This window comes from Budorcas taxicolor, chromosome 18, assembly GCF_023091745.1.
Source record: "Budorcas taxicolor isolate Tak-1 chromosome 18, Takin1.1, whole genome shotgun sequence".
Lineage (NCBI taxonomy): Eukaryota > Metazoa > Chordata > Mammalia > Artiodactyla > Bovidae > Budorcas > Budorcas taxicolor.
Window position 1 is genome coordinate 36,602,738 of NC_068927.1, and position 12,783 is coordinate 36,615,520.

At 49.3% G+C, this 12,783-nt stretch overlaps 2 protein-coding genes across 2 annotated transcripts in view; both read right to left on the minus strand.

Annotated features, from left to right (window-relative positions):
* Positions 1–9,439, minus strand: part of ATP6V0D1 (ATPase H+ transporting V0 subunit d1) — a 37,969-nt gene extending 28,530 nt beyond the window's left edge. The window contains exon 1 of the mRNA XM_052655832.1: positions 9,223–9,439. Within this exon, the coding sequence (XP_052511792.1) occupies positions 9,223–9,352 (130 nt within the window). The 5' untranslated portion in view covers positions 9,353–9,439. The remainder of the gene's footprint in view (positions 1–9,222) is intronic.
* A 784-nt stretch (positions 9,440–10,223) lies between these two features.
* On the minus strand, positions 10,224–10,974 carry AGRP (agouti related neuropeptide). Its single transcript, XM_052656699.1, has 3 exons — positions 10,845–10,974; positions 10,596–10,687; positions 10,224–10,406 (listed from the first exon to the last, which is right to left on the minus strand). The coding sequence occupies exons 1-3, from the start codon at positions 10,972–10,974 to the stop codon at positions 10,224–10,226; spliced, it is 405 nt and encodes a 134-aa protein (XP_052512659.1).
* Positions 10,975–12,783: the final 1,809 nt, after the last annotated feature.

Here is a 12,783-nt window from a genome sequence, read left to right on the forward strand (position 1 = left end):
AGACAGAGCACCTCCTCCTCCACCTGTCCATGCTCCAGACCTTCTCCTCTCCTGGTGGGCCCTGTCTCAGAAGCAGTTCTAGCACCCACCCAGACATCTGAGGTCAAAAGCCTGATCTCTAACCCCTCTCACCTCTACACCTAAAGCGAACTAGCCCAATCTTGCCGGTCTCCTGCCCTAAGCTGGTCTCTGACCCAGTTCTTCTTCTGCCCACATGCCACTCCTGCCCCAGTTCAGCCTTATTCTCTCACCTGGAGAGCTGGAATAGCGTATCCTCTAACCTGGCTCCTCCTAAACCAAACCTCCAGAGCCCCGTATCCTGTTTCTAATCACATCACACCACCAACCCTCACCCCCTTCACAGTCCTTCCCTCCTCCATGTACTGAGGGATCAAGTCCAAGCTGGCTCATGGCAGCAAGACCTCCCTCCTGGCCACCCCTGGCCTCCGTCTCTGCTCTGGGGCCTCATCCTCTTGCAGCAGCAATCAGCTGGAGAGGAACAGTCTAGTCGCCACCACGGATCCGTGCCAGCTCATAAGTCATTGGGCACGGGGGGAAGGGGTCTCTTCACACAGCAATGCCACTGGCCAGGGCAGCTGGGACAACACAGGCCATCAGACACTGAGGGGAAAACTGCAGGTGCGTGTGGCTTTGGTCCATGTGCTAACCCTCTCCATGTGTACACGCCTCCCCTGAGGGCCCCCCTCCCAGAGCTGCTCCCTCGTGCTTGTGGTCATCGGGTTGCCAGAACTGTGTCCTCTCTCCCTCTGGATCACATCTGGCTGAGGAGTTCTGGGCTGAGCTAAGTTTGTCTTGCTGTCTAAGCCATGGTCACCCAATTTCATCAAACCAATATATTCTCCTCTGACAAACAAAACGGAACATACAAAATGTTTCCAGGCAAGAAAATAAACAGAAACTCTTGAGCAAGACACTTCCCACACACTGACCCTGACCTAAGTGAAGGATCTCCCTCTTGCTCTCTCTATTACAACTTTCATCCCTCCTAAGCCACATATCTTCCCAAGGCACCCAAGGCCTTCGATGAACCAGCCTGAGGCAACTATCCACCCTCAGCCCTGCATACCCCTGACACGTGCTCTATTCTCTTGCTGGTTCCCAGTTTCTCCTGATCTTCTATGCGGTTTGATGTTTCTGAAACTGCAAATGCCTTCTTCCTACCTCCCCGATGTGGCTACTTTTTTGTGTGACAGTTTTACTGAGATATAGTTCACATGCCATACAATTTTCCCATTTAAAATGTACAATTCAATGGCTTTTAGTATATTCAGAGTTGTACAACCATCACAATTAATTTTACAACATTTTCATTGCCCCAAAAAGAAGCCCTGTAAGTTGTTGCTCCTCACATGCTCCCACTGTCCCAAGTTATGCCTCATGCCTACTGGACATTCAGCACTGTCTTTTTTAAAAGTCTCTACTGAATTTTTTATAATATTGCTTCTTTTGTTTATGTTCTGTTGTTTTGGGCCATAAGCCATGTGGGATCTTAAGCTTCCTGACCAGGGATCAAACCCGCACCCCGTGCATTGGAAGGTGAAGTCTTAACAACTGGACCGCCAGGGAAGCCCTCAATTCTGTTTTGATCTCTGCCAGTCTGTCCATTAGGTGCACGTGCCCCCCAGGCAAGGCCTGTGTGATAGGTTTTCATTGCCCACTCGGGGCCCAGCGTGGCACCCGCCTCCCAGGAGTGACGAGAAGGAATGATCATAGTGGGAGCAGCTGGCTTCCCTGATTGCTCACTTGGCACCAGGCCCTGTACTTACATACCGTTAACATCTCATAGCGATTCTATTAATGCTCTCATTGTGCAGCTGAGGATAAACCACTTGCCCAGGGTTACAAAGCCAGTAAGAGGCTGAGCTGAGACTCCTCAGTGAGCCGAGCTCATCTGTGAGCTCCGCTCTGTCCATCCACTCTGTGCCTGGCCATCAGTTTCCAGCCCTGCTCTTCTCTGTTCTCATCAAGGTCACCATGACCTCTGAACAGCAAACCAAATGGAGAGCTGTCTGACTTTATTTCAATATCCAGGACACCTCTGTCAGTCACCACCCCTTTCTTTCTCTCCTACCCACCTCTCAGGGGATGCCTTTGGCCTTTCTGGCAGGACCATCTTTTGCCCCATTCTTGCTTAATGGAAGCTCTTCCTGAGGGAGGGTCTCACCATCTAGGGTGTCTACTCTTCTGACTCAATTCTCTCCTGAGGTCAGTGGCCACACTTCTACCCTGATTCCCCAAGCTCACACCTGAGCCGCAAAAATAGCCTCCACCTCTTCACTCAAATGGCTCACAGATCCCTCAATCCCATCTTCTTGCTCTTTCTCCAAACTGTTCCTTCCACATTCTTCTGTCATTTCACTGGCCACCTACATAGGTGCCTAAGCCAGGGTGGAGACATCAGTCTTGACTCTTCATTCTTCCTCAGCCTCCTTATCCAACCCTCATATCCTATTAATTCCTCTCCCTATAAATTCCCCCACTACGCTCCCTGCCAATGCCTGAAGACATCTTCTTTGCCCCCAGGTTACTTCTGAGACCCTGCAGACTGTTCTTCCCACCTCCAGTGTGGCCCCAACCCCTTGGAAACACACTTTTCAGACTGCAGGTACATTCTACAGTACAAAGCAAGTAGTCTTACCGTCCCATCTCCTGCGTTCAGGACAAAGCCCTTCCTGTGGTTTTTGCAGTTCTTCAAAGTTAATCTCTTGGGACTTCCCTGGTGGCCCGTAGCCAAGACTCCATGCTTCCACTGCCGGGGGTGTGGGTTCAGCCCCTTGTCAGGAAACTAAGATCCTGCATGCCACAAGGTACGGCCAAAAATTTTTAAAAAGCAGCAACAACAAAGATAAACTATTTCCAGCCACATTCCTGGCCACATCACAATTAGTGCTGAAACCAAACTGTGCCACTAATAACTCATTAGTGCCACTCCTGGAGACACCATCTGTGTTTGCATCTGCAGTTTGATGTGGCCAAGACCAGCCTGGAGTCTCACTTTCCTCTTCCTATAGAAGACTGCCTCTTGTGAAATAATGTTGAAATGCAGAAGAAAATGCTGTAATGAACAGAAGGCAAGTGACTCACGACAGAGAGGGATAAAGTGCTCTGGAAGACAACCAGCAAATCAAGCATGTGAGCTCTTCAACCATGACCCCTGAGCATCTAATTCACTGGCTGAGGAAAACCATCCTTGGGACCACCGAGCTCACATGGAAGCAGAGAAAATCACAGAGCTCCTCCTCCTGAATGTTAATATATTTCTTTACAACAGGAAGGAGATGCGCTGAATGGTCCAAGTGTCAGGGAGAGACCCCTTCCAAATTAGGAACTCACATCTGGTACCCATCAGCTGAGTTACAGCTGCATAATCCAGCAAGTCACATGCTTTTTCAGTATTTTCCAAGTTTCTGAGTAAGAGGAGAGCTAATTCATTGCAAAATCCTGGAAATAATGACCAACTCAGCAACAATGAGAAACCCCTGGACTCAGATTATGGTCCCTAAACATCTTTTCTTCCTATAAAAAGAACCAGGTTGCCTAAGAGAAATGATGACTCTAGGTCTGGATCAAAAAATGTACAAGATAACATTAGAATATACTGTCATCTCAGCAGTAAAGAAGATTACAGGGTTATGTCAAAAAACTTATACAATAGGCAGCATATTGTATCAGCTCCCATTGGCCAAAGGACAATTTGAGCATCGATAAAGTTAAAAGATTGAAGCATAACAAATATATTAAAAGCCTAAGTGTGTTATGATACTAAACAAACAAAAAGAAGAGTAAACAAACCTCATTAGTCATCTTTGGAAGATGTTGGAAAACCAACTCATTATTTTGGAAGCTAGTAAATAAGGGAAAGAATCCAGTATTTATCTTGCCTCTCCTATACAGATGGTATGTCAAGGTAATCAAGTACTAGATTTAGAGTACTAGAGGGGTCAAAGTACTAGAACTTTCTAGCTTCAGAAGGAATTCTGCTAGCAATTCCAGAAGGAAAGATAAAATTAAAATATCGCCATTCTGCAACCCCACATGAAATCACGGTTCTAGGCAATAAACATCAATGATTCCTTTGTCATTAAAAGAGAAACAACTAAACAGAAACAACTCTCAATAGAAACACAAACATTACCTATTAAATATTGCTTTTAACAAATAACCAGATTCTAATTAAGTTTCTTGATCTAACTACCAGTTAACAAGGGACACGTTAAACTATACAGCAGAGAGAAAACCAGCAAAACTGAGATGAAGGAAAATCTATAGGGTGGTCGGAGCGGGGTTCAGGATGGGGAACAGACGTACACCCATGGCTGATTCATGTCAATGTATGGCAAAAACCACTATAATATTGTAAAGTAACTAGCCTCCAATTAAATTAATTTTAAAAAAGGAAAATCTATAAATTAAGTGACCCAGCTTCTTCAACAAATAAAAGGAAAAGTGAAAGAGAAAACCTACATACTAAAAGACTTGTGACAGCATCAATTGCTTGATTGATGGATCATAACCGGACTCCAAGTGAAACAAATTGTATTAAAAAATCATTTGAGACAATCAGACAAATTTAAACCCTAAGTGAATATTTGATGACACCCAAAATTAATGTTTCTTTTAAAGGAGGAATAATAGGGTTGTGGTTATGTTAACAAAAAAAGTCATGATCTTTTTTCAGAAACACCAAAATATTTACAGCTGAAATGATATACTGTTTGGGACTGACTTCAAAATAACTGGCGTGGGGTGATAAATGCAGCTATTATCAACACAAGATTGATAAAGGTAACAAGAACTGAACAAGTTGTAATTAGCTGTCTATAACTCACAGGTTCATTATACTATTCCCTCCAGTTTATATATGTTTAATGATTTCCATAATAAATGAAAGTGAATAATAAGCAGTTTTTAAAAGGAAAGGGGAGATTTTGGGGGGCACAGCCAGAGCCTCACTCATACTTATATTCCCAGCAGCCAGTCAAATTAATAGCAATGCTTTTAGGCTGAACCAAGGTCAAAGCTGAGGGTTCAAGCTCAGAACTGTTACTACCTGGGACACCTACTTGGCTCTTTTATTTGGCCCAGAAGCTTGCACAGAGTAAGCCTTCAGGAAGTGTGTTTTTGAATGAACAAATGAAGACTTGAACATAGAAATAGTACTACACATATTCCTCACGATCGGAAATATGTTCACTTAGTCACATACAACCACCTCGAATTTAGCCAGCCTCTGCAGAAGGTGGTGCCCCAAGCCACCACTCTCTCTGCCCCCACGTCCAGTGCTGAGGGGCCAGGGGCTTCCCCACCTGGGCTCACCTCAATTAAAAAATTTTTTTTAATTTTATTCATTGGCTGCAACAGGTATTAGTTGCAGCATAAAGGCTTCCATAGTTGTGTTGCGGGGGCTTAGCTGCTCCAAGGCACGTGGGATCTTAGTTCCCTGATCAGGGATTGAACCCATGTCCCCTGCACTGTAAGGCAGATTCTTAACCACTGGACTACCAGGAAAGTCCCTCACCCCAATTATTTTAAATGAAGGGTCTGAATTCCCAGATTTGTGCTCTCATACCCCAAACCCCACCAGCCAGGACTCCGTTTGGTCCCGCTGAAGGCCCAACTATTTCTCCCCAACATGCTGGTCTCTCTGCCTGAAATGCTCCCGCCCAGCGCACCCCACCTCACCCCCACCCCAGCTCTTGCTCAGCTGGCTCCTCATGGTTCACACTTCAGCTGGAAAATCCTTTTCTCAGCAGGGCCTTAATCAGCCCTCTTTAAAAAGAGTTCACCTCTGATTCTCTATCACTTCTCCACTGTCCTTTTCACACACATCACCCTCAATATTCCTTTGCTTTACCACAACAGTAATAGCAGTTAACACACTGACTGAGTACTTACCATGTGCCAAGTTCATGCCAAGTGATTATCTTTTTTTTTTTTTTCCCCTAAACAGTTCTCTTTATTAATTTGGCCGCACTGTGAGGCATGTGGGATCTTAGCTCCCCATCAGGGATCAAATCCATGCCCCCTGCATTGGAATGCAGAGTCTTAACCACTGGGCTGCCAGAGAAGTCCCTAAAAGAATTATTTTGTTTAGCCTTCACAATCGCTCCATCAGTATATATATGTATATACAATTTTATTTATTATTATTACCCTTTTGCAAATGATGAAGCTCAAGACAGAGCAGTTACACGGCCACAGAGCCATGAAATAGTAAGCCCACGTTTGTAACCACTATGCTACACTGATTGCTTAATGTCTTTTCCTGGCCCCTTATAGTCTCCACTCTCAGACTTTAAGGGAACAGAGAACATTATTCAACAAAGTATTTCAAACCCTACCACAGTGCCTGGCATAAAACAGGTGCTCCCTAAGTATACGTGGAATGGATGAAAGCATTCAAAGTAATACTGTGTTAAAAGGGGGAAAAAAAAGTAACACTATGTGGTTTCTCTATCTTTGACCCACCTCCTCTTCCCCACAAGTCCCCAGGCTTCCAGGAGGTATTGAGCACATGCAGACATACTTAGAGCTGGAAACAGCTTTTGTGACCACCCAGCTCTGTCCCCTCGGTTCACCAAGAGGTAGGACTTTCTCCTACCTCTGAGAAGAGACAAGCAAGGTGCACAATGGAGGATGCATAGACTTCAGAGGTCCTGAGAGACTGAGTTTTAGCAAAAGAAGCTAGTAGCAGATGCTCTGACGAAGTGGAATGCAGGAAGGAGGGCGAGGGTGTGTGGAGGATCAAGAAGTACTGGCCCTACCTTGCAGAACAAACACCCACTCACCACCCAATGCCCAAGCCTTCTGGAAACTGTCCCATTTCTAAACATATTCTTTGGAAGCCTCATCTTCCCAAGATACACCTACAGATCTCACCAGGGACCACAGGCTTCCTTGGTTTCTCCTTCCCACCTTCCTCCCCACTCTTCCCCTTTTCCCTGGAGATAAGGAGGCAAAAGCATCCAGCAACAAAGGGCTGGAGGCCAGGCCTCTAATGTGACCTTCAGAAGGCCTTCTTGTAGAGGACAAGAGGAATTTCTGGGCACTTCTTCCTGCCTCTGGTTATCACCAGACCCTGAAATTCCTGAGCATATCCAACAGAGTCCCAAGAATCTCAAACTCTGTGTTAAGTGATTTCTAGGAAAGCAGCACAGACACCACAAGAGCTGCAACTGGATGGAGGGGGCCAAAATTCTAGCCTAGCATGGCCACAAAGGGGTTCTCAGATGGTATGGTACAAGGTCTGGGCCTTAAAGAGTAAGAATCACTGGGCTTCACCAGGATAAGAAAGAAACAGAGGAAGTGGCGTACGCAAATAATCCTGAAAGGAGCTAATATTTATCTATCTCAGTGCTTGGTGCTGAGCTAAGCGTTTTACACATAATAACTTGTTGTTATCTAAGGATTTGGTGAGACATGCACTATTAATGTGTCAGATGAAGGATCCAAGGCCTAGAGGTGTTGAATAACTTGGTTAAATTAGGTGATTCAGTAACTGGTGGGGCTGGGATTCAGTCAGATTTCAAAGTCCAAACTCCACCACAAAATGTGCACCAAAAGTTGGGAGTGGCTTACAGAAGGGAAAGGAACATATGTGAAAGAGTGAGGGAATCACTGAATGTCATACTGAAGGACTGGATGGTGATCCACAAGGGGGACCATGTGTGAGGAGTGCTGTACGAAGAATGGCCTAATGTGTTTATGGAGGATGATGAAAGATCTTCTGGGTATTCTGTGCCCCCAGAAACTCTACAGGGGTGGGGCAGGAGGGAAGCAGCAGGAGTGAGGAAAGCCTAAAAAAGAAATTTACCAAATGCCAGTTGGTAATCTATGCTGTCCACATTCATATTTAAGCCAATAAAGATCTTCCTCCAGTCCCAGTCAGTCCACAAAATTCCCATTAAATACCACTGTGTGCCAAGCCCTGCCCTGTGCAGCCTCCCTGTTTCTCCTGTTTGCCACAGTGAGGACAATGAGGCTGCTGGCAAGTTCCTACAGCCCAGCACAACCACTCTCATCACGGAGGTGAAAGACATTTTTTGCACATTTATGTTAAAACCATAATGCCTACAATTGTATTTGAACTTCAGTAAGTTTTAAAATTTTAAAGGATTTATTTTCACATCACTGGCCTAGTTTGCAAGGTCCATAACAACTGTTTGTGTGTGTTTTTTAAATTGGGCTCACTTTTAACCTCAGTAAATGTATAATGAGAAAATTTTCTCCCGAAGGTGAACATCCGGCCATCTTCCCGCTCCAGCTACCAACCAGAAGGCTAGCAGTACCTCTGTTCAAGGCATATCACCTGGAGGTCAGGGATGGGAGCTCACAGCCCAGCCACTGCGCCCTTCACTACCACCTAGGGGGCAGGGGTGGGAAAGGAGAGGAACAAGAGAAGGCTGGACTCAGGGAAGTCGCTACCTCAGTAAATCTGATACTGTGCCTCAGGGAGTCAATCCCACTTCGGAGCTGTGCGTCCTGAGAAGAAAGGGAAACTTCACTTCTCACCACTCCTGTGCTAAGCAACCCTATCTGAACACGCATCCCCATGGTGGGAATTATTGCCAGATACACGTGTATGAACTTCCAGACTTTCAGGGCTCTCCCAAATACTGCCTTCAGGAGTGAAGTGCCTTCAAGATCCCCAGCCAGTGGATCGGCGACGGAAGGAAACTAGCTAAGCTGGCCCAGCAATTCTCCCGAAAGGCTCACTCCGCAGGAAAACACAATTATGCCAAAGGCCTTGGTGTACGTGTTGGGAGGGAAAGCAGGGGACTTTTCCGATTAGCTTCCCTAAGCGCTGCCAGGAGACAGCTCTCTCGTTACGTCAGCGTAAAGAGACTTGTAAGAGCACATCTCGCAGCAACTAACCACTCCCAAGAGGCCCTCTCTTCCAAACTACACGTCCGGCAAAACCGGGAAAGAAGTGGCCCCAGCAGAGGCGAACCACTGCGATTCTTAATTAAAGCTTCGTTTGCGTTTGGGCCTTCACGGAGCTGCAACTGGAGGTACATTCCCTTCCGGCGCACCCATCAGCTCCCGGATTCCCAGCAGGCCTTTCAGGCCCAGATCCGGCTCCCCGACCTCTCAGGCCCTTCGAGCACCCCCAGATTCCCCTCCCAGACCTCAGAACTTTCAGGCCCGGTTCGATCTCCTTGCCGGCCTTTCGAGGCCCAACAGCCCGGCCCCGCGGCTCACCCTCGAGCGTCTCGCACTGCACCAGGTTGAGGTAGTCCGCCTGGCTGAGCACCCCAGCCTTCAGGCCGCGCACCAGTCCCTCCAAATAGCCATTGTCCACGTTGAAGTAAAGCTCCGGGAAGAAAGACATGGCTGCGGCGGGTCGGCTGGACCTTAGGGCCCGGACCGGCCGGCACGCAGCACAACTCTTAAGATCAGCTGACGCGGCGCCCGCAGCGGGCTGTCAAGCGCGTCAGGTGACTCGCAAGCGGCTCACGTGACCACGACGGGGCGGGGCTCCGCTTCCAGACGATTTCGGCGCAGAACGCTTGCGCAGGTGTAGGCTGGGGCCTGCCCTCCGGCGCCTGCGCGCTGAGGGGAGGCGGCGGCGGCCCTCCTGCTCCCTGGAGGGAGAGGCTTGGAATGTTCCAGGCCCGCCGCTTGGTGGCGCCCGTGAAGAGGGGGATTCGATTGGGTCTACGCTCTAGATTTCCTGAGTCTGGTACACCCTGGTGCTGTGGCCGCCCGAGAAGTAAAGATGGGAGTGGGCGGCCCCTCTTTTGCTTGGAAATATTCCAGACTGTTGAGCCATCATTCCTCTGAGAGGGACTGAGGTCCGGTGAGGGCCAGGCTTCGCTAGGGGTCACGGGTCGAGTTAGCCGCAAGCAGGCCCTGGAGCCTGAGACTTGTTAGCATGCTGAGAAGTACAACCCCTCTGCCGCCCTGTGCCCCCCTTTCCCGCATTTATCATCAAAGATTCTCAAGAGCAGGAGCGCGGCCCTCCTGTTTCTCCCAGCGGTGCCTGGTGCTCTAAGAGCTCACATGTAAGTGACTCGTGATGGGATAACGCAGGCCCTGGAGTAAGGGGGGGTGTGTGTGGTGTCGTGGCTTAGAGGAACCTTCGCCCCTGCCGTGACCTCCCCCACCTCCGACAGCGGTCACGTTCGAAATAACGCCACAACCCTGGGATTGGTTCCATCCTTTTATTGGCGCCCCCCAACCCCGACCCTGACGTCGACCAGCTAGGTGCGGCTGCAGGGGTTCGTGGTGGTACCCAGCTTGCGGCAGTAGCAGAAGGCGTTGAAGAAACGGCAATAGCACGTGGCACACGGGTCGCAGCAGGGTACCTGGTGTCCCAGACAGGATTCGTGCAGCCTTACGCAGCGACGTGGGGAGCGTGGCTTGCGTCCTTCCGGATCTAGCACCTGCAGGGTTTGGGGAAGATGGGCCTCCAAAGGCAGGTTCAGGGACCTGCCCTGATCAAGTTAGGAGATGAGTGGAGCATGGGGAGGGATGGTCTGCAGTGTTGCCCCAGGTGAGAGGGTCAAGTAGAGATAGAGGTTGACGCCCCCCATTTAAAGACTGTGGCCACAACCCTTGCCCTGAGCAGTTACCTCTGCTAAGGCTTTGGCCTCTGCCTCCTGCAGCAGTGCCTCTTCGGCCTGTTCCTCCGTTGTCCGCTTCAGCGACGGCTGCAGGCTTAGGCCTGGGACAGGTAATGTGAGGGCAGAAACCCCCCATGCACAAGACACTGCCTCCCAGGCCTGGGATTGGGGAGGGGGAAAGAGGCTAATACAAGGCAGAACAATTTGTGACCAGAGGGTGTCCAGGCCCCACCTAGCCCCATCACTGCCCACACTGACCTTGGAGCTCTAGGAATAAGGCTTCGTCAGGCCTTCTGATGCCCTCCAGGGGAGCGGGGCCCATTTGGGCCCCCTGCATGGTGGGCATTGCCAGCAGCAGGGCACAGCTCAGCAGTACTGCAGTCAGCATGGCCTGGCTCAGCGGGAAAACCCACCACTTAGTCCCTCTTCATCCCTGGAGCACCCTTTAGGTGCCCTATCCCAGACCTCTAGAGAGTCTCAGCCCAGCCTGAGGACTTACCTCTGCTTGCTGGATCCTCGCTACAGGAATTGCTGACCATTCCATGTCCCCTGTTTATATGGCAGGATCTAATGAAGGGCCCACACGTGACTGCTTCCTGCAGCCAGGGTATGAGGGGCCCTCCCCAGAGGGTGGGAGCACAATTTAGGCCTCTCTCACTGGAACCAGGGCTCTACAAGAGGGGTGCCCATCTCCAATTTGAAGTGAGGTTTCCGGGAGCCCATCAAAATTTGGGAACAAGATAGGGTGCCCAGGGCCCCCAAATTTCTGCAGGACAGGGACCTGGGGGATGGGTAGGCTGGAGTCATTAGCAGTAACAAGGCAGGCAGCCCTGAAGGCTTAATTTAATTTGTGGCCCCGGAGATGGTCATTCAGACCCTATGCATGGCATGTTTCCTTTGCTTCCAGGAACTTGGGTCAAGGGCATTGAAAGGGGGGTGATGGGCCAGTGGCCAAAGCCGGGTGGGGTTGGGGTGCAGACCCAGACCCTGGGTTTTGGAGAGGAGTAAGGAGGGGAAAAGACCACTTAGCCGAAAGCAGGCCCTCTACCTCCCTCTCTGGATCTATCTCTGCTCCCTCTTCTTCCTCCAGGCTGCTCCAGGATCCCACCCCTGCTCCTACCCCCACACCATTTTCTGCCTGCGGTTCCTGGAAACCAAGGTGACTGAACGGACTGTTCCTCCCCAGGTGGGCGAGCAGCTTCAAAGTAAAAAGCTTTCAGACCGCCTGCTTCATTAGTGCTAATGGCTGCTCCTTTCCGCCCTGTGTTGTCAGACTTTTGCCCACGCCTGGTCGCATCAGCATGAGGCGAGTGTGAGGCCTGCCCTTTCATAGAGATGGTGGGACACACAGGACTTCCTGCCTCAGGCTCCCGTCACCACCACCTCCCCAAAGGGCGCTTTATCACACACTTGCCAGTTGGGGAAAGGGATGCAGGCTGAATCAGCTTCCAGGACTTGATGTACAACCTGAGCTGACCTAAGACAGCTGTTGGGGCTTGCAGCCCAGGTTCACATGGGCTATTTTGACTAGGGCGAGGCCTAAGGAAGTCCTTGTAGAAAGTGGTTGAAAACCATAGGTTATCATCTGGAGCTCAGTGGCTGTCTTCACTTGGGTATGTGGACACAGGGTATTGGCCTCAGGGACTGCCCAGGTCCCTGGTTAGGTCCGATAGGGAAGACAGTCAAGAAGAATAACCATCGAAACATAGTGGAGGGACTTCCCTGGTGGTCCAGTGGTTAAGACTCCATGCTCCCAGGGCAGGGGACTTGGGTTTGATCTCTGGTCAGGGAACTAAAATACCACATGCCACACAGCATGAAAGTGAAAGTGAAGTGGCTCAGTCATGTCCAACTCTTTGCTTCCCAATGGGCTGTAGTCTACCAGTTTCCTCCGTCCAGGGGATTTTCCAGGCAAGAGTACTGGAGTGGGTTGCCATTTCCTTCTCTAGGGGGTCTTCCCAACCCAAGGATCGAACCCAGGTCTCCCACATTCCAGGCAGACGCTTTACCGTCTGAGCCACCAGGGAAGCCATACCACACAGCATCTCCCCTCCACCAAAAAAAATACAAAAACAGAATGCCCGGAGAAATATAAACACTGGATATTTAAAGATACTAAAGAATAATTGTTAACTTTTTTACTTGTGATGATGGTACTGTACTCATTATTTAAAGCATTGTTCTGTTTTAAAGAAAA

Bases quoted from the DNA above. Each gene is read 5' to 3' on its own strand.
- AGRP (XM_052656699.1), bottom strand. From the start codon at position 10,974: ATGCTGACTGCAGTACTGCTGAGCTGTGCCCTGCTGCTGGCAATGCCC. The intron at 10,688-10,844 runs GTCAGTGTGGGC...TACCTGTCCCAG, and splicing joins CTTATTCCTAGAGCTCCAAG to GCCTAAGCCTGCAGCCGTCG. The intron at 10,407-10,595 runs GTAACTGCTCAG...CAAACCCTGCAG, and splicing joins AGGCCAAAGCCTTAGCAGAG to GTGCTAGATCCGGAAGGACG.